General features: G+C 53.5%; 1 protein-coding gene across 1 annotated transcript in view; it reads left to right on the forward strand.

The window, feature by feature from the left end:
• Positions 1-25,470, forward strand: part of WSCD1 (WSC domain sialate O sulfotransferase 1) — a 39,094-nt gene extending 13,624 nt beyond the window's left edge. Inside the window, exons 3-9 of the mRNA XM_090292142.1 lie at positions 354-468; positions 2,020-2,204; positions 6,273-6,394; positions 19,089-19,248; positions 20,266-20,430; positions 23,107-23,307; positions 24,537-25,470. Coding sequence (XP_090148268.1) covers positions 354-468; positions 2,020-2,204; positions 6,273-6,394; positions 19,089-19,248; positions 20,266-20,430; positions 23,107-23,307; positions 24,537-24,889 — 1,301 coding nt within the window. The 3' untranslated portion in view covers positions 24,890-25,470. The remainder of the gene's footprint in view (positions 1-353; positions 469-2,019; positions 2,205-6,272; positions 6,395-19,088; positions 19,249-20,265; positions 20,431-23,106; positions 23,308-24,536) is intronic.
• Positions 25,471-26,242: the final 772 nt, after the last annotated feature.

Here is a 26,242-nt window from a genome sequence, read left to right on the forward strand (position 1 = left end):
CTTTTATTTTATGGAAAAAAGTAAGGAACAGGCTTTTTGGCCAACCCATTATTTAAACCAGCCACACTCGCTGGATTGGGGTGGAAGAAAGTGGTATCCAGACTGACACCAGGTTCCTGGCAGGGTGTCTAGGGGCCAATGGGCCATCAACTAAGAAAAGGGGCAGGAAGGGAGCAGGGTTGGGGTATCCAGAGGCACTGCAGGGAAAGTTGGACCACAGCTTGGTCCCCTGAGAGGTCCCTTGGCCAGGAAGGGCTGGGGATGACCTTGGCATTTCCTCAGGGTGGGCCGCGATTAAGACCCCTCCCTCTCTCTGGGGCCTCTGAATCTCTGCTCTGCTCCTCTGCCCACAGGCACCTATGTCGGCTGCTTCAGTGACAATGGCCAGGAGAGGACACTGAAGGGCACTGTGTTTTTTGACTTGAGAAAGATGACCGTCTCCCACTGCCAGGATGCCTGCGCCGAACGGTAAGTGGGGGGCTCCGGATCTTCTACTCCACTGGCAATGAGGTTGAGGGACAGTCCCCACAAGGAGGGGATACTCTGGCTGCCAGTTGGCTGTCAGAGTGTAAGCAAGCAGGACTTGACTGATCAGGCCCCCATTGATGAGGTGGCCAGGATTTGTGGAAAGAGCCCTGGGCTTGATGCCAGGAGACCAGGGTTCTAGTCCAGCTGTGCCAAGGACTTACTGTGAGACTTAGTTCTGGGTCCTTTTCCTTTCTGGGCCTCAGTTTACTTATATGTTTAAAATAGAATAAAAGGCTTTAACCCAGATTCTTCTGAGGACTTCTCTAGCTCTGTAGGAAAAGTTATTGTGTTTACAACAACATTTGCTCTTTCTGCTACTGCCAGCTCACCCAGTTGTCACCAGACACTGATTATATGCCAGGAAATGGTCCCTACCCTCAGAGCTCTCACAGTTCACTCTGAACGTGTGCATGTGTGCATGTGTGTACATGTGTGTGTGTGCATGCTCGCACACAGCAGACAGGTAACACAGCATGAACAGATGGTACTCTTGATTTATTCAGTCACATAGGTTCTTTCCTATTTGTTGTGTCATAAATCCTCACCACTATCTGCTACATAACCACTAATTATGCCCATTTTATAGGTAGGAAAACTGAGGCCAGAGAAGGAAAAGCAGGGTCCCTGTCAAGTGTGCTTTATAGTCTAGCTAAAGCTAACGCTAAATAGCTAAAGCTATTCTCCTAACAGTGAGGGAAACGGAGACTCAGAGGTAGTAAGCGGTACTCAGGGCCAAGCAGCTAGCAAGGGGCCCATTGAAGGTTAGGAGCTCCTGTTTGGGTTTTCAATTGGGGATTTTTATCCCTGGGTCCACTGAGGTGAGAGTTTGAAAATGTTGGCCTCTTTTCATAGTTCCATTTGCTGTCTTTCTCTACCTACAGCATCACAACTGGGTAGAGGCGGGTAAGGGCTGTCTTTGGGGGAAGGAGGCTGCTGTGGGGCCTGTGTGTAGCATGTGGAGGGCAATTTGGACTGGTGGTGTGCTGGCTCACAGGAGCAAGCAGTTAAATTTTAGATATGTGGTTAGCGCATTACTAAACCATTGGCAGCTTGACATCATCTACAGCAATTGGCAAATGCCACCAGTTAGGGCTCCTTCCCTCCCATCCTGAGAACCAGTTAACAGCTCACTACTGCTGTAGACAGACGGTAACCTGTTCCCATGGATAGATAGCACCTTGAGGGTCAAAGGTCAGGGCTGACACGAGAAACCCATGGGGCTGATTCAGTTAGCTTATCGCGAAGGAAAGCCTGTCCCCTAAACCGAGGCAGATGACCCTGAAGGCTGGCTGAGACCGACTGCTGAAGCCGGCCACCCGCTGAGGGCCATGGCCCCGCCCCCTCACCCAGACCCAACCCCCACTTCAAGCCCAGCCCTCATCCTGGCCCTGGACGCAGCTGTCACTCTTTCATCCAGATCTCAGTGCTTCTAGGGCCCAGCCCCAGCTCTGGGCCCAGGGCAGCTCACCCCAGGCCTCACTCCCCCTGCAGGTCCTATGTCTACGCCGGCTTGGAGGCCGGGGCAGAGTGCTACTGCGGGAACCGGCTGCCGGTGACGAGCGTCGGGCCGGAGGAGTGCAAGCATGAGTGCAAGGGCGAGAAGGGCTCCGTGTGCGGAGGCGTGGGCCGCCTCTCTGTGTACCGAGTGGAGGAGCTGCAGCCGAGCTCCCGGAAGCGTGAGTGTGGCAGCCTTCCCCCGAGCTCTCCAACTGCGCCCCGCACCCCGGCCTGGAGTCCCCACCCCAAATTACTTGGAACAGAAACTCTGCCCTCCCTTTCCTATCGCCTTCCCTTGCCAGGCTCCTCACAGAGGGGAGCGAGGTCAGAGCGCGCCGGAGGCTGCTGGAGGTCATAACTGAGGCGCATCTTTCTGTGTCCTCTGCAGGAGAGAAGCCGAGCAGAAGGCGTGGGGCCTAGGCCGAGGCCTGCGAGTGTGTCAGACGCGTTGTGTGGCCTCGGCAGCTCTCATTCCCTCCCTGGGTTCCAGTCTAGTTTGTAAAGTGCAGATGCAGGCCTAGATTTTTAGTGATGGGTGGACCAGATAATCTGAAAGTTTCTTAGCTATTAAACACCTAGAAATGGTGGATAAAATTGAACAAACACCATTTTACATGCATAGCTGAACTAGCAAGAAAGTAAGGAAATCCCTTGCTCCAGAAATGCAGAGGGAACAAAAAAATCACAGCGGTAAGATGAGAGTCAGGAAGGTGCTCCGCAGCTCTGGGTCCCCACAGAAGGAGGTTGCTGGTCTTGGTGGCCTCGGGCTGAGGTTTCTGTGTCCGCGTGGGAGAGAGAAGGAGGCTTTGAGCTGGTCAGGATAGGGAAGTAGATGGAAACCTCTGCATAAGGTGGGATTCAATTTCACTGAGGTATAAATCAATACAATTTAGTGTTTTTTAAAAAAATATCACCAGGTAGTTTGGGGAGATAGAAAGAAAAGTTGTCTATTTTGACCTGAGCTTCAGATGAAAATAAAAATCTTCCTGAGTGTTTGTATTGCAATTGTGGGCCTGCATATGTATGAGTGAGGTTTGAGGTTGAGATTTATACGATCTGCCTGGTCCTGAAAGCGCCAACGTAAAAATTGGCTCTGGACCACCTGGGAGTGCTGACAGAGGCAAATTCAACACCTTTCAGGACTGTGCCACCAACCCAGGGGTAAAGAGTTCCCATAGATAAATTCTTACCGAGATAAGCTTACAATTTCAGTACAGGACTCAGGAAGAAATAATCAGCCATGAGGGAGAGTCAACTGATGCTTCAGACAGCAAAACTGAACCCCCAAGAATTTCAATGGCAAGTGCTTTCAAGTAGAGATCACAATTGAGGAGGCCTGCTAGATGCTCCTGAAACTCAGGTTTGTCCCAGTTGCAAGATGATGAACCCCAGATCCGCTTAATCTCATTGTAAAAGGCTCTTTTATACAATAAATATGATTGCACACATTTGCACATGCGGGGCCACCCTTTTCATAACTGGCAGGGGCCTGGCTGGGAAGGAGCCAGAGCGTGGGAGACTGCCCCCCACCACTGGCAGGGGTCAGGCAGTAGGTGATGGGGGCCCAGCCTAGTGTCCAGGTGCACTGGCTCATGGACACAGCCACCTCTGTCTGTCCACCTAGTGACAAGGCTCCAGGAAAGGAAGTGAATAAATTCCAGGATGGGGCAAGCTCCGGGAAAGAGGGGTTAGGTCAGAAGCTGGGGCTGCAGAGGCATGTCTGGGAGAGCTCCCCTGGCAATGAACGTTTGCCACGCAGCACAGAGCCTGGCTCTGAGAACCATGGTGACTATATATGGGGTCAGAGTGACGGTAGAGTGGTTTCGTGCTCAGGCCAGGCCAACTGAGACTGCTTTAGCGCTTATAGTCAGATAGGATGTATGTGGGCACAAGGGCTCCAGACTGGGGAATGGGGCAGGGGTTGTAACCCTGGCAACACATTCTTTATGGACTCACTAATGAGACCATTAATGCAACAGATAGTCATTGACCCCTACTGTGTGCCCTGTCCTGGCACAGAGGTTGCCATGGTGCGTGGATCTATCAAGTTCTGCTCTATCACCTGGACATCCAAAGGAGCTTCCTGAGGACCAGAATGTTCCTGACTGGCTCCTTGGATCTTTGATTTCCCTGGGTTCCAACAACAATAGCCCCCCTGACCCCTCTCTTCTGCCTGCCTGCAGGACCAGGTCTGTGTGTGGGCTCTGGGCTGTCCTGCCAATTCCTCCTGCCTGCTCAGCCACTGACTCTTAGAGATAATTTGCTTAGGTTGCCCATTGGTTAAGGATGAGATGGCCCAGTAATTCAAGCCAGCTTCAGGTCTTGAGTTGGCTAGACTTGATGCCATGGTTAATGTTGAAAGCAGTGTAGTAGCTGCCCCTTTGGATGGGCTGTGGAGCTCATGTGGCTGACTTTTGCCTGCCCGCTGCCTTCGCAAGGGGATGAGCCAACAGGATCTCTGTCCAGAGGCAGCCAGGTGACCACACATGTTAAATCTCAGCTTCTCATTAGCAAGGAACATTCACAAGGAATAACAGCCATGATGTACTTCCCAGGTTGAGGTCAGAGGTAGGAACAGAGCAGCTCATGAATGACTTCATCTTGAAGGTGCCTTTCTGCCCTAAGCGGCCCTGGAGCTGTCACCTGGGAAGGGAGGGAGAGGGTGTGGATAGACTGCACTAGCTGGCAGCCTATTCCTCGACAGGCACTCAGTGATGTCCAGAGGCTGTGGCTGCTGCCATCCCCAGCAGCTCTGGCACTGCAGTGCATGCTGGGGCCCCATGCCCTGTGGTGTATCAGGCACCTGTTGTGTGTCAGAGTCAGGGCTGGGTGTGGGGAGCACAGGGGCGACCCAGATGCATCCTCCCCCTGGAGCTGTCCCTGTGGCCTGGGACACCCATAACCCTGGTCACTCTGTGCCCTGCCTGCACTACTCACCCTCCCTGTCACGTGTCCCGGAGCCTGTCTCTCAGTGTCCGTCCCACCCCAGAGCAGCTGGGTGAGGACTACAGCCCAGTCCATCTAGCTATTTTGGTCTTTTGGGGCCTAGTCATGCCACAGGACAGGAAGGAATTCTGTGAGCCCAGCATAAGCCACCCCCCACCCCAGGCGTTTACCCCAAAGGCTGGGCAGCCACATCAGGGCTGGCATGTGGGTGCATGTTGCCCCTCAGAACAACTCTAGTTGCCAGGCATTATGTAGGTGAGGAAACAGAGTCTCGGAGTCCATGACATGCCCAGGTTTCAGAGCAAGTCACCAGCAGGGCCAGGACTTGACCTCCAACCAGTAGGATGCTCAGCCTGGACTGTTTTCCTGGGACAAGGGTGCTTTCCTTCATTGGCGCCCAAGTAGGTCGGTGTCCTGATGTCCAGACTACGGTGTGTGGTTGATCAGATGGGCCTCCAGACCCAGGGCTGGGTCCTGCTTCGCAGTTTTGCATGGAGAGCCCTCCAGACACGGAGCTGCCTGGTGAGGTTTCTGCTGCTGGCCAAAGGTGCGGCAGGCGGGGGCGGGACCCAGGAGAGCTGGTATGCGGAGGAGCCTGGGGTGAGAATCAGGGTGCCTTCTGGAGAAACTCTGATGACTCAGGAAGAAATATGAGCAGTTGGTGCTGGAACATTCCAGGAGGTTTGTTCAGCACCAAGGAAGCCAACTAGGGGTCTGCAGTTTTCTGCCAGAAGGTCTGGAGCACAGTGTGGCCAGAAGCTTCCTCTGTGACACAGGTTTAAGGCGTATTCCTAGAACTTGGTGGGAGTTCAAGACTGGAAGCAGAACAGTGGTAGACAGACTCAGTGGCACAGTGGGAGGGGATGTGGCAGGACTTCAGGTTTCCAGATCTACTTTTCTCCCCACACGTTCACGGGGAAGTCCTAGACTTTTCCAGAATATCAGCCTGTCGGGTCACCTCATGCAGAATCTGGCACATGGCAGGTGTACAATCCAGATTTGTTGAAGGAAGGAAGGACACCATTCCCTGAGAGCTGGCAGGAATAGTGAGACCTGCAGGTTTCAGACATGGGGCCCTTTGTCAGTGACCCTGGGTGACCACGGTTCTGGTGCCTGATTTCTCTCAGGAGCTTGGCTTGACCACACCCCATTTAAGGCAGTTTGCCTTCTCCGGTGTGAACTCTGCCCCCGCTGAGGGTAGTTACACCTGTTTCAGGATCTGAAGCCACCAGTTTCCATGGGGACAGATGCCAACCACCAGGAGCACCATTTCTCACCGGAATCCCTTTTTTTTCCCCTAGGGAGGACAGTCACGTACCGAGGGTGCTTCAGATTGCCGGAGAATGTCACACACACCTTCCCCGACTTTCTGATACAGGCCAATGTGACAGTGGAGACGTGTTCGGGATTTTGTGCCCAGAAAGTAAGAACAATTATAATTCCACCACAGTCCAACGTGTGCGGTGGTCTCAGAGAGGGGGCAGGTGCTGGTGCTGGGTTGCAGACGTCTGTCCGCTCTCGCTTTCAGCATTGGGGGCCCTGCTGCAGACACCTCTGAGGGTGCAGACGTCCCTTTGGTCTCATAGTGGGGGCCCTGCTGCAGACACCCGTGAAGGTACCTGCAGGGAGCCCTTGGCTAAGGCCAGTGATTCCAGGCTGGGTGGGGAATTATCAGCAAAGGTTGTAAAAGCCGAAAGGATCATGCCTTTCTCAATGTGAGTGCTCTTGGCATAAGAGTCGGGTGTTAAATTTTAAGACTTAGCTTGGAAACAAGAAGATGCTGGCTTGGGGCTCAGGGACAGCAGATGGATTTTCTGGTGTGTGTGCTGACAGCCTTGGACATGAACTTGACTTCAGGGACTGTAGTCACATGGGCACCTTCGGCTCAGCTTGGGCCAAGGAGTGGAGCGTGACTCTATGCAAGGGCTGGGCTGGGCACCAAAGGCTATGGTCCCCACATCATGTCTTGGGTCTGGGGTGGGAACATCGGCCAAGGCCAGAAAGGGCTTGCAAAAGGCAACCCCCAGGAATTGTGAAGTGAGGTTGCTGAGACCAGCGGGCTGTCCAAAGAGCATTAAGGTCTGGGGGTGGAGTCCCGCAGTCTCCAGATTGATCTGGATGCTGCAGGCTGAGGAATGGCCCTCAGTGGCAGTAGGCTGGGGTTTGGGACTGCTGCTATGTGCAGAGCTTCAGTAGCCTTGATGGGATGGTGATACCTCGCAGTGTAACAAAGTGGGGCTGTGAGAGAGGAGGTCCTTGGCGATGATGATGATGATGATGATGATGATGATGATGATAGTTATCAACTGTAGCTAACATATATTAATCATTTATTCCATGCCAAGTACTGTTCCAAGCCCAAACATGTTAACCCATTTACTCCTTATAACAATCCTATGGGATAGTTGCTACGATTAGCTGCATTTTGCAGGTGAGGAAACTGAGGCATGGAGAGCTTGAGCATTCTGCCCAAGGTCACACAAACAGTAAGGGGGAGCCAGGATTTGAACTCAGTGTAGCTCCATAGTGTGCTGGTAGCTTCAACAGGACAGGAAGTGGGCCTCAGGGAAGGCAGATGTGGGGGACATGAAGAAGCCTGCCCTCCACAGGTACCCCCTCCCAACCCCCGTCCCTGGGAGCTACCTGTCCTCCGCTAATGGCTAACATGCTCTCAGCGCTCTTGAGATGCTTCCCCTGGAGGTGGGTGGAGACAAAGCCTTTCATGGGCGCTTTCCCCTTGCACACACACAGCCTTTGAAGTGTCTCTTGCATGACCAGCACTTCCGAAGCCTCTGCTAAAGACGTCTTAGGCATCAGGGAATCACTAGACACATGTAGTAAGCCAAGAACAGTTTGTTGATTTGCAGACATCTGGCCTGGGGATCTCTACTCCCCCTACCCCCACCTCATGGGAGCAGAGCCCCAGATACAGAGAGTAGGGACACCTGCTTCTGTGCACACAAGGAAACAAGCTGCTTCCCAGGGCCGCCTTCACACCTGCAGCTAGAGCAGGTCCCTGGAGAGCACCCCCTGGAATCAGAGGAGCTCAGCTGGGCCCAGCAGGCTACAGGCCCATGGAGGCGTCCTGTGTGCTGGGCGCAGTGCTAGGGGCCTGCCCACCGGTGCCCTGCTTGAACCCTCCCCACTCCCCCTTAGGGGAGATGCTCTGACCCCCACTTGGTGCAGAGCCAGCGCAGGCTCACACATAGGCATGGAGCTGCTGGCTGTGCAGCCCACTCGTGACGCGTGCCCCTCTGCTCGAGCGCTGCTCCCTCTATGTGGCATTGCGGGGAGGGGGACCAGTAGGGTGAGCGCAACAAGGAGGCAACGGGAGAGAGAAGAAACAGGGAAGGCAGGAGACAGACGTCACTGCTGCGTGTGTTTAGTGCTGTGAATTATTTTTAATAGGTAATAGGCTCTCGTGGAACACAATAAAAAGATACCCAAGTGCTCAGAGGGGAGAGTCTTCCTCTCCCCTCTCCCCGGTGTCGCACTCGCCTAGCGTCTGTCCTTCCTCGGAGGCAGCCTATGGCTCTGACTTCCTGTGTCCACTTTCAGAGAAAATCTATGACTATTCAAGCAGTTGCTTCTTTCTAAGTCATTATTCCTTTACAAACCCCCAGATGGTAACGAGCTACTCACACTACCCTGTACCGGACTCCTTTTCCTGGGCCATCTGTCTTAGCGATTGCTCCCTATTGGCAAGGAAAGTGCTTTCCCAATCTTTTATTCCATTACATGGAGGTCCTATAATTTATTTAACCAATCCCCTGCTGTTTCACATTTAGCTTGTTTCCAGCCTTTTGCTTTTATAAATAAGGCTGCAGTGACTCTCCTTGTGGGTGGCTTGTTTTGTTTCGGTGGATCGGTGAGATAGAGTTCCCGGGAGATGCTGGGTCACAGGCTGTGTGTCCTCGTTGTGTTGGTAAATGTTGCCATATTGCCCTTGGCCAAAGTTATATTAATTTTACACCCCCATGGCGATGTCTGAGAGGGAAACGAGGCGCCCTGTGACTCTTCTTTTAGGGACAGTGCCTTCAAAGCAGCATCCTAGGTAGATAGCCCAGTATTCTGGGGGCGCCTCCTCTGGGGCAGCCCATGAGGGCCCAGGGATTTCTGCCTGTGATTACAGACACACAGCTTTAAGATTTAAAACTCTTTAACTTCTATTTTCAGCCTTCTTCATTCTCACTGGCACCAATCCACATTGCTGCAATTTCACATCGGCGCTTGTGCCAATGGTACCTGCAGGCGCTTGATCTGTTCTGCCGTTTTGCACTTTAGCACCTTGAACGTCTCTCCTCGTTGTGTGTTTCAAGGACAAGCTACCTGCTCAGCTCTGGCTAGTGCTGGTGGGAACTGTTGAGGTCAGAGCCGGGAAGAGAGGGCATCCAGGGTGCTCAGACGTGAACTTTGCCCTCAGGGCTTGTTTCTTTTCCTGGCCTCCCCTGTGCTGTGGGCTCGGAGGGCACGTGTTTCCGCCAGTCCCATTGTTTAGATGCTCAGAAGTTTGCAGCTGTGAGGAACAGAGTCATCGTTTCCGGCTGTAATGCGGAAAGCGGGTCTTGGCAGGATGCATTCTGTGAGATGTGGACAAACACCTAGGCTGACACCAATGGGGGGTGGGGGGTGCCAGCAGAGCTCAGACGCGGGGGAGTCCAGGCCCCTACTCATGAGGTAGAGCTCACCCCTGCGGAGGGACTAGGACAGGACCCTGCAGAGCGAAGTCCATGCCTGACGGGGGCGAGGGGGGCTTGGCAGCGGGCTTGGGGAGGAGGACTGCACCTCTATGGAAGGGTTAGATGCGGGGCAGTGTCCACAGGTGGACGAGGCGTGTGCGGGGCAGGTTGTAAGACTAGGCAACCGTTGAGCAGTAAGCGGCTGGTGGAAAACAGCCCAGCTTGCCCAGAGCGGAGGGCTGCACCGTGGGGTGGACGGTGGGGTGGGGACAAGCTGCAGTGGGCCTTGGACGCCTGCCTCAAAGTCCAGATGTTTGCCGGCGGGTACGAGGGAGCAACTGATGGTGTGCCCGGCGTGACCCTTCACAGCTGCAGGGAGGATGCTGGGAGGGGAAGGGCAGGGGTGTTCTCTGTGGATCCCTTTGTTTTAGGATCTGTCTGTGCATGGAAGGATATTTAGCAGCATTTTTACCCACACTGTCTCCAAACAAGACCAATGTCCCCTGCAGGATGAAATTGTCTTCTCCTCCCCAGTCAGAACCACAGCCCTAGAGGGTAGCTTGAATGTGTTGATTCAGCAATGCCCAGCCATGGCCCACATTCCCCATGAGTCTGAATCCTGCTGAACAATTGTCTTTTCAACTCTTTGGTGAGGATGAAGAAGGAAATGCTGCCTCTGAGGTCTGGTGAATGTGACATCAGCTGGAAGTTCAGCTGACCCTGGCCAGCAGTGACCAGCGACCTCTTTGCAGGAATGGTTTTTTCTCTTCTATCCTGGATGCTGAGGGTGGGTGAGAGAGGTGAATTCAGAGATGTCTGGTTGCACTTTCCTGTCTGAAGTGCCAAGCACTTTCTCTCCCGAAAGCTCAGCAGCACCGAGGCTGCAGGGCTGACCCAGTGGAAGCTTCGTCTCATTCTAGTTTGGCTGAAAGACAAGCTCAGGTGTTCTATGATGTGGGAATGGTTACATAAAGCCACAGCCACACAGTGGACTATAATACAGCCACTGAAAATGTTTTCAGAGACTTTTATGATGGAAAATGCTCACAGCAGAATTTTAAATGGGGCAGCGCAAAGTCTGGGGCAAGGGGCAAGGGCGGAATTAGGTTTGGCTGGGTCTTGGCCCCCCTTCCCTCCTGCAGCAGCAGATGTGAGAGGTGGGGCTTGGAAACAGGAAGAGAGGGGGTGCTCCCCTTGCAGTGCCCCAATTTTAAGCAACCATCTGGGGTTTATTTGTAGCCCCAAATAAAAATCTCTATTCTTTGCTAGTTAGTTGAAATGGATTTGGGGAGCTCCAAGGGTGTAGTTTGACAGAAAAAGAACATTTTGGGGAATATCAGCATCTTAATGATCTGACTCTCTGCCAGCAAGAGGGACTTGACCAATGTAATGTGTTTTTAAACACAGTAAAATGAACTTGTCTAATTGTCTGTGATCGTAGCAGAGATGGAAGGAAACCTGCTCGCTCTCAGTACTCAAGAACCCATCACCTCCTTCATTTGGACAGGGGTGAGGATGAGGAGGGAGGGGGCAGCTCAGAGATTTACATTGCCACCAATTCCGAATGGGGGGGTGATTAATTTTGGAAGCCCAATGTTTGTGTGCAGACAAATAGACCATTTGTGGGAGTGTGCAGCCCCACAGTGGGGCTGAGGAGTGAAATCTAATACCATCTGTAAATAGGTTACTACCATGTGAAGCTTCCCCCACCATTACGCCTGTGATCCGAGGTTTTATCTGCCAGCCACGGCGGCGGGTCTACCGACAAAGGAACCAGAGGGACAGGAGGGAGCCTTTCTTTTTGCCTCTTTTACCCTCTTTTGAGTTTATAAGTTCTTCATAGAGAATATTAATCTCCTAGATGCCTTCCCATTGACTTTCTTCTAGGGTTTTTTCTCTGGCTATTTAATGGCAGCACTAACCCAGCTGCCTGTGAAATGGAAAAGGGTGTGTTGATCTGGAGCCTGCTTGTTCTCTGCTGGGCGGCCGCGCGGCCTAAATCCACCTGGGCCCCAATAGGTGCCATCTATCCCGGGGGGCTCAATACCTCCATGGGACACGCAATTTCACGCTCTGCCGCGGTTGGGTCTGTAAGAGTCTGGGTTTCGTGACTTGCTGCCTTTACAGTAAGAATTTTTTTTCTTTGCCAACATGCTATACAGTCAGTCTAGTCGGCACTTGTTAGGGTGTTGCTTTGGATTTCTTATAACAATTCTATAGTAAACCTGTTGGTGTTTTCTGTGTGTCTTTAAAGAACATGTATTGTTTTCTTTGGTGGTGGTGGGGTTACATAGCTCTTATTTTAGAAAATTTTAGAAATTTTTGGAAATGTGGAAATAAAAGTAAAACTCACTTATAACCTTACCACATCAGAGAAAATAACTAGTAACATTTTGCACACTTTAGGTCTTTTATTCTAGGGATACACATGCACACACACATCTCTCTGGAGGGAGAGAGAGAGAGAGAGAGAGATGGATCTGTTTTTAATAAATTGAATCTGTCCTCGCATTTGTTTCCTTTTCTCACTTAGTGTTTCGTGAACTTCCTTTGGCCATACTATGCCCTTCCTGGCTGTAAGGTATTCCATCCTCTACTGTTGGACATTTAGGCTTTTTTATTTATTTATTTATTTATTTATTATAAACAGTACTGACAGGCATGAACATCCTATGGGCAAACCTTTGAGCATGTTCATGCTTATTTCCTGGGGCTATATTATCAGACACAGAATTGCTGGGGCACAGCGTATATACATTTCCTATGTGCACTTATTACACTTCCAGTATACTTTGAGCAGTGAGTCACCTGGCCTCTCATTCTGAAGATGGTAGGAAGGCAGCTCTAGAGTCATAGGTTTGGCTGGGTCCTGGGTTCATAGCCCTGCTCTGCCTCTTTTTCACTTTGTGATTCTGGCCAATCATGTAGCCCTGAACCTTTGCGTCCTCATGCTCTGAGCAGGGTTGGCGATGGTAGAAATGCCTCACCAGACTGTGAGGGGGACTCAGTGACTTTGTGTACATGAAAGAGTTCTGTGATTTGGGTGTCTTTTGTGTAGCGAGTATTCCAGATGATGGGATGATGATCGCTATTATTCAGCTTCCCCTGGCTCCTTTGCTGTGCATGGGGTGTTTGGGAAACTGCCCGAGACCAAGGTCTATCCCCGTTCCTTGTCAGCAGAAATTCAGGTGACTTGGGATCCCAAGCATTTGGTGGTTCTGAGCCAGAGTGTTTAATGGACTCTTCTTTCTGATGTGTGTTTGGCTTTGACAGGAGGGTGTTGCATGGAGAGGGCTTAGTGGGTCGACTGTCTGGTGCTCAGTGTCTGCAGAGAGCCACTGCCCGAGGGAACATCCCATGGAGGCCCCTGGAGACACTGACATTTGCCCCAAAGAATCTTGGAGAAGCTTCTGGACACATGCAAGTGGACTATGAGCGAGCTCTTCTTATGGAGAAGGCCCTGCCCCCACCCCACAGCTTTGCCCTCCCCCAGACTCAGGCCAACCAGGTGGCCGAGTGTCTCCGCTCTGACAGGCACCTCACAGGTATTTCATTCCATCCTCAAATCCCCCTTACAGATGCGGAAATCGAAACTCAGTCCATCTTCCCTGAATCTCACACCTGCTGACTCCAAAGCCTATAATCATTAAGCTACGCCCCTATCATAGGTGATAAAACCAAGGCTCAGAGAGGCTCTGTATCTTGTCAACACCCCTGTAAGCTGACACCAAGCCTCGGTCTGCGCCCCCCCCTCCCCGAAGCCGCCTCTCCAAACCACAGAACGCCCCGCTCTGCAGTCAGACCCCAGGCTCTCAATCACAGTTCCAGTTGACGGGTTTTCCTTCAACTTGACGTTTGCCGAAAGCACCGAAAGCAAAGCTGGGCCCCTCATCGCCTGCACGCAACCACCTTGGAGAACGTCTTCATTCCCTTTTCGCTTCTTGAATGTCAGACTTGCCTCTGGAGTGAAGGGAGCTGCCTTGGAGGAAAAGACTGGTCAAAACTAACCTCTAGTTGACAGAATCTGCTAGTTTGCAGATTTCATCAAAAAATCCCTGCATTCATGCGTTCACCTCCAAGGAGTTGAGTGTGGGGTGTGCCGAAGCCCTGGACTGGACTCCAGGAAGCTGGCTTGTTCCACTCCCCCAATGGTCTGAGCTCCGGGGCTGCTCACCGCCTGTCTCCAGGCCTCAGTTTCCCTTCTGAAACTTGAAGTTCTGATCTCTGAAGTTTCTGGAATTCTGTGTAAGCACGGAGATCCCAAGAAAGGTCTCAAGGAGGAATGAAGAGGGAGGAGATGAGACCCAGATGGGCCAGTTTGTAGAGGGGCACTATTTGCGGCCTTACTCCCTGCCCGTTGGAATGACCATTCCTTGACCCCTTGGCCACGACCAAGCCTTTGCACATGGATCCCTACCACCCAGAGAGCACAGCTCAGCTGTATCATGATCTGGCTCCAGGCTGGACACCCAGGCTAGGGCTGGAGGGGAAGTGTCAGGATTAGGATGTGTTTCCACCCTGCTTTCCAACACAGGCTTGGTGGCTCCCTCTTTAACCCTTTGTCTATTGTACTGAAATGCTTCCACATCCGTGTTCGGGCTTCTGTCCTATTTCTGCCTTGCTTTTTCTAATCATTTTCTCCTTTCTCTCTGTTTTCTCTCTCTCTCTCTCGCTGAAGTCTGGGTTGGGGGGAGGAGTGGATAAGTTGGCAGAGAGATAAGATTCATCAATACTTAATTTTTATGGAAATCATGTCCTAGAAATCCTCAAGAGGCTGAAAATTGTTCTATGTTTTCAGAATCCAGTGATGTCGCTGAAGTGGTTATGTTGTAAATAAAACCACATTACTGTCTGCAGCTCTCCCGTTGCTCTGCAAATACCCAGAAAGTTGACAGTTTAATCCACTCAAGGAAGTGAAAAAGTTCAGGTCACTGGTAGGGGGCAACCTGTCCTCAGCCCTGGGATGTAGGACTGTGAGGCCTCAGCATTGGCAGCAGCATTACAGCCAGGGAGGGAGACAGAGCCAGGTGCCCTTAGTAGAGCTATCGTGGTGGTGAAGTCTTCTCTGAACAGGAATCCCAGGAGAACCCAGCCCTCTGCGGTCCCTGATGTTGGGGAAGGTTTGCTTAGATACTGCAGCTTTCTTCTCCTCCCTCATACCCTGGGAAAAAGTGACCAACAGAAGGTTCATGCCCATGTCCATTGCCAGTTGAGGGGAATTGGGATCTGTAAAGGAATTCATTCATTCGTTCATCCATTTGTTCATTGGTTTGCCCATCAAGCATTGATTAAGCATCCGCCACGCTCTGGAGGATGCAGCAAAGCTCACCAGACACACAGAGATCCCTGTGTAAGTTCTCGGCACAGTGGCAAGCAATGAACAAGTCAGTAAGTTGCATGTTGGCTGCTGACAAGTTATGTGGAGAAAAAATGAAGCAGGAACCTTAGGTATTAACCTATGAGAAATGAAAATATTTATTGATTGGAGGTCTTGTCCATGAAGCATTCATAGCAACTTTATTCGTAACAGGTAGAAACCAGAAATAGCCCATGTGTCCCTCAAGTGTCTGAATTAACAAACTGGTACATCCACACACAGGATAATAACAATAAAAAGGAACAATCTACTAACAGATAAAACGACATAGGTGGATTTAACAAATGTGTTTCTGAATGAAAGAAGGCAGACACACAAAAATAGATGTTGGGTGACTCTATTTATAGGACGTTCTAGAATAGACGAAATGATCTGTGGTGATAGAAATCAGGATAGCAGTTGCTTTGAGGGAGGGAGGGCTGACTGGGAAGGGCTGGAGGAACCTGGTGTGAGGGAAATGCAGTGTGTCTTCATTCATCAAGACTGGCTGAATGGCACACTTAGGGTCAGTGTCTTTCATTGCTGTTACACTTCAATGAAACAAAATTAGAAAGCACAGCCAGGGAATAAATAGGGTTCATTGGGGTGGTCGGAGGAGTGTTACAGCTTGAAATAGAGAAGCTAGAGAAAGCCTCATGGCTGAAAAAAGTGAAGGAGAAAGCCATGAGGGTGTCTGGGGAAAGAACACTCATTCTAGGCAGAAAGAACAGCAAGTGCAAAGGCCCTGAGGTTGGTATGAGACTACAGTGGCCAGGACCCGAAAGAAAGCTAGTGTGTTAGTTTACCATGGCTGCTGTCACAAAGTACTGCAGACTGATGGGTGACTTAAACAACAGAAATGTATTTCCTTACAGTTCTGAAAGCCAAAGTCTGAGATCAAGGTGTAGGCAGGGTTGGTTCCTTCTGTCTTGGGCTTGTGGATGGCACCTTGTCCCTCTGTCTTCATGTGGTTGTCCCTTGGTCTGTGTGTATTTGTGTTCTAATCTCTTCTAATAACCACACCAGTCGGATTGCGTGGGGGCCTACCCTAATGGCCCCACTTAAACGTAAGTACTTCTTTAAAGACCTTATCTCTAAATGCAGTCACTTCTGAGGTATAGGGGTTAGGATTTCAACATATGAAATTTAGGGAACACAGTTCAGCCCACAACAGCCAGTGACACAGTCAGGCGGCTGCGTGTTCTCCCCCATTGCTGCTTTGGGGGCCCCAGCTGCTGGTTTCTGCTTGCTGCGATGCAGGTGTTGGTCTGGGACAAGGTGACAGGATGGCTTTGTGGAAGAGGATGGATGGTGATGGTGGAGGCCGGAGGCTACGATTCGCTAACTCCCGTTAGCAGAGCTTCCAGAAAGCCAGTGGTGCTCTGATTGAGGGTCAGGCCTCAGATTTCACTTTCTATGCAGCAATGGCCTGGCGGCCCTGGGTGGTTGGAGTCTAGCTGGACATGCTGACAGGGTTTATCAGCCTTTGTACACTCACTGCCAAGTCCAGTTGCCTCGGCTCTGCACTGTGACAGTGGCCCTGGCTGCTCATGCTGGACTGTCACTGCTGCTGACACTGAGGGCAGCTGTGGTTGGAGGTGTGGCAGGTCCCAAAGTTGGAGCCTCGCTGTGGCCTCTGAGTCGTCACAGCAATTCCTTTCTGTTTGTGCCTGATCAAGACTAAAGGCCCACAAGTGCCAAGTGGGGGAGGGCCTTCTGATCTTTGCTTGGTCCTGAGCGTTTGGGGCCTTGGCGGGGGAGCCAAAGTGAGGAGCTCAAGGAAGCAAACTCGTGGTACTGACTGTCAGTGGTCTGGGGCCCACCTCCAGCAGAGTCAAAGGCCTTAGGACATAAAAATATTGGAGCACCTACTATGTGCTGGACACTGGGCTGGGTCCTTCTCGTGCATTCTCCCAGCATCCTGTGAGGTGGATATCATTACCCCCATGTCACAGATGAGAAAATCGAGGTTCAGAAGGGCAGTTACTTGCCAAGGTCACACAGATACCGAATCATGACACCGGAACTTGAGTCCAAGTCTTATGGATTATGAGCCTGGTGCTTTCTCTACTACATGGTGCTTCCTCCCTCTGACGTAAAAGTCCATGGACACCCAGACAGCTGCTCACCCCCACCCCCACCCCCATCCCCACCCCGGTTCCAGCCTCTCCCAGGAAGGGCTTGCGGACAGCGTGCCAGTCTCACTGCCCTCAGGGTGGGCCAGGGGAAGCTAGTGAGAAACAACACCCTCCAGCTCTTCCAGGCAGGCAGATTCATGGAATGTGTCCATCTTACAGATAGAAAAACTAAGGTTCCAAAGGGGACGTGACTTGCTTGTGGTCGTGTAGAATGTTGTCAGGGTTTTTCCAATGCAAAACAAAGCTCGGAGCTCTGGAAGCAGCGAGTGCAGCAAGACAGTGTTTGTGTGGGTAGGGGGGCAGGTGTGTAATGTGACAGCAGGGAAAGCGTCTGCCCCCCTCCCCCCAGTCCCTTAAGCGGCACCTCAGCTTGGAGAGACAGACGGTGGACCTGGGCCCTGGTGAAAGCCCTGGCAGAGGCGAAGCTGCCCCTCAGCCTTGACGAAGGACGAGGGACGCAGGGAGAGGCTCCCACCCCGGAGAGCATCCGCCTGTGCCTGGAACAGCAGCCCTGCGTGGGGGCAGTGCCCCCAGCACCTCCTCCCCTCCCTGCTGAAGCCTGTCCCCGCCCCCAGGCTCTGCCTCGCCCGCCCGCCCTTGGCTGGGACCCCACCTCCATTGTCTTCTCTGAGATCCTCCGCCAGGCGTTGCCAGCACCCCACCCCCACCCCCCCAACCCCCGCTCAGAGGGCCCTATTGATTTGCTTTTATTTATTTACTTATTTATGAGATTTCGCCATGGGCAAAAAATAAAGAGGTTTGCGCAGCGTTTCCTTTCGCTGCGATGTCTTCTCCGCCCACAGCCTCCCTCCCGCGGGCACGCCAACTCCTGCCTCCTCTCCTCTCTGCACACTCCAGCCGGCTCGGGTGTCCTGTGTTCAAGATGCCGAGATGAAGTGTGTCTGCGGGGCCAACCTAGTGCCCGGGGCACAGTAGCTGCTCAAAAAATAGCTGTGAGAGAGGTGGGCAGGGAATGTCTGAGGGAAGCCGAGGATGACCTACTCTTGCGTGCGAGCGCTGAGTGGGCGCCCAGCGCGGTGCCCGGCAGTGAGGGCCCTTCTCATCTAGTCCGCATAAGAAATGTGCAAGGTGGATTGGGTTACCTTTGTTCAATGGTGAAGTTCAGAGAGGTTCAGCACCTTGCCCAAGGATACCCAGCCCAGGGACCCAAATTCACATCCAGGCCTTCCAGATGCCCTCACCCCCGCTCTCTTCATCTTCGTATAGGGTGCCCTCCTCAGGGGAACAAGAAACCGTGTAAAAGACCGCCAGGAGCAGGCTTGGCGAGTCCCAGCAGGACCCCTTCATTCTCAGGAAGCTCCCCCTGGGCTCAGTGCCTTGGCGGATTGAGTCTGCTCCCATTCACCCTTCCTGTCATGGAAAGATGGGTGTGTGTGATCTGTCCTTGGCCCTGAACCCCACCCTGCAGGCACCTCAGGTGTAAGCGTAGGGAAGGGTCTCTTCCCCAGGGAGAGCTAGCGGGAATTCCAGAAGTTACTCAGGGCTCTCAGTCTGTTGGTTAAACACGTGGCATGTGGAGCCCTAACTGCTCCATGTGGGCTTATCTGACCCACACGTGCATGTTCTCGCATGGATCCCACTGTCCAGAGGGCCCGCTGACAACCTCCGAGTCCAGTTCCAGGCTCTGCTCCCTGCTGTCCACACGTGCCTCGCCCTCCATCATAGCTCCGCTCTCACTGTGCTGTGACTGTTGACTTGTCACCGGCCAGCTGAGGGCTACAGGGGGGCAGAAGTCACATCTCATGGAGTTGGTCTCCCTGGGCTTGGGCACAGAACCTGGAGCTGGAAGGACAGATGGACGGATATCCCTGTGGATCCCCTGTAGTTGGCAATACACCCACGTGTTCATCCTGCACCTGAGCTGCAGGAGGTGTGGCCCTTGCATTCCCTGAAGATGCTTCTCTTTCTCTCCTTGTCTGGCAGGAGTTCCCTTTGGCCGTCCTCAGAGGCTGGGAGTGCTACTGCACTTACCCCACCCCCCAATTTAACCTGCGAGATGCAGTGGACAGCTCGCGCTGTGGCCAGGAGCCTGAGGCCCAGAGGCTGGCAGAGTACTGCGAGGTCTACCAGACCCCCGTGCAAGGTGAGCACCCCTCCCCCACCTAGAGGTGGACAGGGCGTGAAGGGCCCTCCTCCCTATGCCTGCCTCTGGTTGTGGCATTTGGCCTGGGGGATTGGGAATGCTGCCCATGGCTGAATGTGCAGCCCTGGGGAAAGAAGGGCATCTGTGTAAAAACCCTGGCACCTTTGTGGGTGGTCTTACCTTGGGATAGTGGGATGGAGGGGTCCTTCACCATCCCTGGAGCCGGGACACGGATGCAGGGCTCAGTTTAAAGAGCACCTGACCTCTACCTGCATCTCTCTGTGGTGAAGGTGTTCTGAGGAAGAAGGGAAGAGCAGAGAGGCAGGCCCAGAGGGATTGCCATGGCAAGGTGGTGGTGTTGGGTGACATGGGAGCTTAGTGGCCACAGGGGCCTCAGAAGCTTCCATGAGCCAGCCCAGGACCTGGAGACCGTAAGGCTCCTGGGCTATGATGTGTGAGCTTCCAGTCTGCTGCAGCTGACCTTAGGGGCTGATGGAGGAAGATCAGACAGGGGGGATGCTGCTGCCTTTATAGAGCACCTACTATGTGTGACCCAGCACAGCCCGGGCTTTGGGCTTTCACATGATTTCATGCAGCCCTGGGGGGAAGGAAGAGCAGACTCAGAGAGGTTGCTTGCCTGAAATTAGTCCAGCTGGCTCATTGCTGGCTATACCCGGGTGTGGGGCATCGGTCAGCCCAGCCATGACCCCAGATACCTCCTCTGGAATCATCTCTGCTGTGCTGGTAGCCATGACACTGGCCATGGAGACAAGCAGGGGCTGAGGGTCCACAGGGTGCCCATTTGTACCACGCTCTTGCATGAGCTTTGGAGACCCCATTGTAATTGGGGCTTTCTCTGGCCAGCCACAGAACTGTGCGGCCCTTCCCCTCTCTGGGCCTCAGTTCACACTGCTATTAAGTGGGAGTCTCCATCAGCAGTTTCTGCCTAGGAGTCTGGGGGCGAGTCTGTGAGTCACTGTGGGGTTGAGTAACCCTGAGACAACGTCTGGCTTTCAGACACTCGGTGCACAGACAGACGGTTCCTGCCCACCAAGTCCAAAGTGTTTGTGGCTTTGTCGAGCTTCCCGGGAGCCGGGAACACCTGGGCCCGGCACCTCATCGAGCACGCCACCGGCTTCTACACAGGGAGCTATTACTTCGACGGAACTCTCTACAACAAAGGTGAGTGGGGCTGCAGAGAGTGGGGCAAGGCAGCTCCGTGGCCAGACGGGCCACTCGGAGCGCCGGAGCAGGGCTTCGCACTCTGCGGTGCGTGTCAGCATCTCCCGGGGGACTTGTTAAATTCAGCAGGTTGCTGGGCCGGACCCTCGGAGAGTCTGGTTCAGCTGATCTGACATGGAGACTAGGAACTGCCGTTGGTGACAGACTCCTGCGTGATGATGCGGCCAGGCCCAGGACCACACGTGGAATGAAAATTCATGAGATGTATTCTGGATTCAAAGTAGCTTGTATCCCTCTCTAGAAACATTTCTTGGATTTCTCTTACCTTTCAGAACCCTCAATAATTAGGTGGGACTATATCTGCTCATTCCTTTGGGGTAGGTGAGGGACAAGGTGTAGCTTATCAAAATGCTATTTTTAAAAAACAGGTCCAAAAATCTTCAAGAGTTTTATGATTTCTAATCTTGTAGAAATAAGAGGCCTTATTAGGTCAAGTAAGTGGCCTAATCTTAAGGACTAAGAACCTCAGGTAAGTCAAGTGGCACTTAAATTTGGTGAAACACATTTCTCTGTTGACAAGTGTTGCAACAGCTGGTCTTCTTCTCTACACTTGGGCTTAGGAAAAGGATACTCTCAGTAACATCCTAGAGAAAACAGAAACTTCCTGAGCTTGGCAGTGGCTTCAGGAATCGCCCCCAGCAACCTTGGTCTGGCTGGGGGAAAGCCAACATTGTTCATCTAACCCAGACCCATTGTCCTGGGACACCTGCAGGTGGAACAGCCAGGGAAAGCGTGAGATCCTACCACTCTGGCCTAGTCCCCTGGGAAGCAGCCACTGTGTGCAGGCTGCAGTCACCCACTTTGTTCATCTAGAAGCCTGTGCCTTTCTGATAGAGCTAGTTAGTTTGGTCCACAAATGGCTACGTGGCCAGCAGTTCACATAGCCACGTACAAGGGTTGGGTGGCCCAGCTGCAAAATGGCTCTAGGGACATCAGCACATCTCTGAGCCTTACGGGGCCAGTCAGATGTGGCCGCTGGCCTCAGAGCACCTACAGAGCAATGACACACGCAGATGCGAAATTCCCAAGGCAGCTCCAGTGCCAAAATGCCAAGCCTGTCCTGGGTGAGTGTGTTTGGAGTTACAAGGGAAAGTGGCCGCTGCTGAAATAGGCTGAAGGAGCGGGAAAGGTGCCCTCAGGTGTCAAAGACCAGATCTCACGTCGACTCGGTCCATGGTTGGACTCCTCTTTCCTGGAAACTCCCAAGCATTTGACAGAATGAATCAAAGTAAAGACTTTTAGTGTTTGGCCCATAGCAGAGATGAGCTTGAAACCTTTTGAGTTTCAGTAGGAGATCCCAGACTTCCAGATCCAAAAGAGGCTTGAGAATTTCCAGGCATTTGTAGATACAAATGCTTCCCAGACATTCTTGGAAGGGGTAGGGGCTTACTGATGTTTCAGAGAGCCCAAGATAAGCTCATGCACATGTGTGGAGCCTGTCCCCAGAGCTGGCTAGCATAGCTATGCTGGAATATGGTCAGGGGACAAGGTTCAGGGGACATCTTTCCCGGAAGCCTTCTATGCCATCCCACTGCTCCCTCTAAGTAGCCCTCCCTAATCTTTGTTCCCCTACGCCCCTATGCTCTGTAGTATACTTGGGCTATTTCCCTACTGGACTGTAAGCTGAAAAACAGGGTCTGAGTCTTGATCCCCAACATAAAGTCCAACAGAGAATGAGCACTCAATAATCATTATTGATAAATATGTGGCTGTGTGTATGAATGGGTAGAGCTTGACCTTCTCAGCCAGAAGTCACTTGGGCTTGAGGCCCAGTACTAGCCCCAGGGACCCAGGAAGAAGGCAGGCCCCCCAGCCCAGAGAGATTGTTCCATGGGAGCAGGGGTCTGTTCATAGAAACTGGGCCCTGGGTTCTGCAGAGCCGGGCTCCAACGTCGTGGATGAGACCTTGGCCAGACCTGCTCTGGGGTCCCAGGTAGAGAACCTCCATAGATGCAAGGCTGGGGCCCTGTTACAGGATCATGGCATAAGGTCAGAGGGCGGGGTGATAGCTGCTTACAGCCCTTGAGTGTGATGATGGGGCTCCTGCTCCTGCTGTGGGGAGGTGGGTGGAAGCTGGGAGCCTCTCAGGGAAACACACAGCCATGTAAAGAGAGGCCTGGCTCTGTTGCCATGGTGCTATGTAATCTTGGGCAAGTCCCACACCCACTCTGAACCTCAGTCTCTTCAACCAGTTACGCCTACAGCGATAGTTGACTCACAGGAGTACTGGCGATGTTTATGTGAAATTGCCAAGAAAATGCCCAAACGTATGCATCTCCAATGTTTAGAGATGGGGCGTGGTCAGGCCCTCTGACTCCTGACTCCTGGGGATCTGCAGGAGGTGCCTTATCTCCCTGGTCTAGCAGATGCCATCTTTCCCAATTTGTAGATATCTCCTGTCATCTTGGGCAGGGTCAGTCTTGAGAAGGCCACTCCTGTCAACCAGCCATGAGCCCTCCCAGTGCCCTCTGCTCTGCCATCCACGAGCCTCTCTTATGCCCCTATTGTCAGCTTTCCCTCAAGGGTGCAGATTAGCATTCGGATTTGCCCGCTGCCTGCCAGCGGGGTCCCCACCACGCCTTCCTCCAAAGTGGCTGCCTCCTTTCTCTGCGGCAGGGTTTAAGGGCGAGAAGGACCACTGGCGGAGCCGGCGCACCATCTGTGTGAAGACCCACGAGAGTGGTAGGAGGGAGATTGAAATGTTCGACTCCGCCATCCTGCTGATCCGGAACCCGTACCGGTCCCTGGTGGCCGAGTTCAACAGGAAGTGTGCCGGGCACCTGGGCTATGCCGCTGACCGCAACTGGAAGAGCAAAGGTACAGAAGGGGCCAGCAGGCAGGGGTTCACTGCAACTTTATTCATGGAGTCAGCCTGCTGACACACACTTGCTGAAGCCCTACTGTGTACCAGGCACCAGGCAAGGCACCAGGGGCCCAGGGAGCGGGATCACAGTCTCTGCCCTCAGGGTACTCACAGTCAGCCTTTAGGCAGTGAATTACAGGGGTACAAGTCCAGGTGGTGAGTGATATGAAATCAAGCTGTCAGAAATAAAGCTGTGCTCAGCAGGGTGGGTGGCATGGTGAGGTGCAGGGCCACAGGCCAGGCAGGTTGTGCTTGTGTCCCTGCATGACTTCCCAGTGACTCCAGGCAGGGGGCATCCCTCTGAGCCTCAGTTTCCTCATCTGAAAAACAAGGTGGTCCCCATCTTATAGGGGCATGTTGAAGATGAGAGAAAACAAATGCTTTCTGTAGCCCAGTTACAGCAACTGTTTTTGTTGGGGTGATTCTTAACATTTGCATGCTCCGCTCCCCCACCCAAAACAAAACACCTAATTTCTTCATTTGCTGGAAGAGAAATCTCATGAAGTAGGTCATCTGCAGAAGTTTGCAGTTGCCCCTGTCCATGGCTTCACTGTACGTCCTCCCGCCCTGCTGGGCCAGAGCTGAAGCTGGGCTCACGCCCACCAGCCGCGGTGAGCGTCGGCCTGGTGCCGCACTCACTCAGATTTACAGGAGGGCACGGGAGAGCGAGTCTGGCCTGTGTGGCTTCTTCCTCTCAGCAGGAGGCCCAGGAGCTGCCCCCCGCCCCATGCCTGCTCAGTCCCTGTCACCCACATTAGGTGCACATAGTTGCCAGGAATGAGATCAAGATGAACGAGGGCCATCTCGGAGAGATGCCCTGCCTCAGTCTCCCATCTGTCTTTAATACACAGCCCGGCCCAGCTCTCCCTGGCCAGGTACCCTCCCTAAGGTCAAGGAATTCATAGCACACAAGAGAGAGAACCAGTTCTTGGTACACACAGTCTGCATTTGTTTTAACTTGATGTGTTTGCTGCGGGACTGGCAGACTCAGGGTCACATCTTCCCGGCTTAGGACTCTCCAGAGCCCAGCCTGATACTAACTAACCCTATTCACAGCAAGTCACGAAGAAGGCCTTTCACGTAGGCGATTCGGGCAGGTGGACCCCAGGCAGTGGGTGGTAGAAGGTCCTGGCCGCCCCGCTGGGCAGGCCGGGCCCTGACGTGGCACCCCTCCCCTCCCCAGAGTGGCCGGACTTCGTCAACAGCTACGCGTCGTGGTGGTCCTCGCACGTCCTGGACTGGCTCAAGTACGGCAAGCGGCTGCTGGTGGTGCACTACGAGGAGCTGCGGCGCAGCCTGGTGCCCACGCTGCGGGACATGGTGGCCTTCCTCAACGTGTCCGTGAGCGAGGAGCGGCTGCTCTGCGTGGAGAACAACAAGGAAGGCAGCTTCCGGCGGCACGGCCGGCGCCCACATGACCCCGAGCCCTTCACCCCAGAGATGAAGGACTTGATCAACGGCTACATCCAGACGGTGGACAAGGCCCTGCGTGACCACAACTGGGCTGGGCTGCCCAGGGAGTATGTGCCCAGATGATAGGCTGGTGCGCTCTGCCCACCCTGTTGAGAGCCGGGGCTGCGCCAACGCTCAGGTGGCGGCCTCGCTGGGACACACGGCTGCTTGTGCGGCCAGCAGGGAGGCTCGCCCAGTGCTGCCTCCCTCCCGGGCAGGGAGGCCAGACACAAGCCCTTAGCCCACCCAGGTGGACACACACGCCTAGCCAGACACGCTTAGACACGCCGCTCCGTGCTCACAGTGCCCGTTTGGACAAGCCCAAAACACCCTGTGGGGCATGCCAGGCGCTCCCGGACTTGCAAACACAATCACACACAGATGCCAGGTTGTGTTCCCAGAGGCCGTCAGTCTGTCCGTCTCTCACACTTACAGACACACGTTTCCCAGGGCTCTCAGAGGCCCCGGTTTCCTCCTGCAGCCCCAGGCATGGGCATGCTGGTCGGGGTCCGTGACTGAGGGATGCTGGGCCGGGCGGGCATCCCTGCTCTGAGCAGCAAGGACTTGGGCGTGGAGGTGGGCTCGCGGACTGTTGCTGCTCGGCCACCGGCCCTGACATCCTATAAATGTGTGTGGTGTGACCACTGGGCACCACGAACTCCGTCGCCCTGCCTCCCCTTCTCTGTGGGTGGGCTGGCGGCTCCGTGGGCAGAGTGGAGCACCCCTAACACACACACCAACCTCGGGACCCACCACAGGCTCTGTGCACCCGCTGCCATCCCTTCCCACACGAGCGCTCCTTGGAGTGGGGCCTCCTGGCCTGGCTTCGTTCTCCAGCTGTCCCCAGGAAAGCTGGGTGAATGCCTCAGATAGAAGGTGGAGGGTGAGGGGACAGTGGGGCAGGGAAGGGGCTGGGCCTCGGGGACCGCTGCCACTGGCTGCCCGGCCCATCCTGACAGGCCTCTGCTCATTGTGGGTCCCGCCCTTGGGTCATAAGGAAGGGGCACTGCGTCGTCCCTCAACAGCACAAACCGGGACCCTTGGGGGAGAGGCTATGGCTACAGCTTCTGCTTGACCCCTGGTGGCCATGGCCGAGCACTCTCTGTCCCCCTGTTACCCGCCCCACCACTTCCTGTCACCGCCGCTCTGCCACGTCACCTGTCTCTATTTCTGCTACTCTGTCATTCTTCCCACTCGTTCAACCATTTCCTCAACAAAAGGGAAAGGACACCCAAAGGTGCTGAGACCTGCTGTGTGCTGGCCTCTGGGAGAAGACCTATATGAAAGGCACCCTTTTTGTACCCACAGGTCATTCTAGTGGGGCCAGGGGAGGGGTCACCACACATGGAGAGAGAAGCCCAGTAGCAGAGAAGCATGTGTGTGTGCCCGGGTCTTTGGGGAATGCACTACAGTAACTTTGACCTGGTCTTGACAAAC

The sequence above is a fragment of the Furipterus horrens genome, unplaced genomic scaffold, assembly GCF_987537825.1.
Source record: "Furipterus horrens unplaced genomic scaffold, mFurHor1.1.pri manual_scaffold_11, whole genome shotgun sequence".
NCBI lineage: Eukaryota > Metazoa > Chordata > Mammalia > Chiroptera > Furipteridae > Furipterus > Furipterus horrens.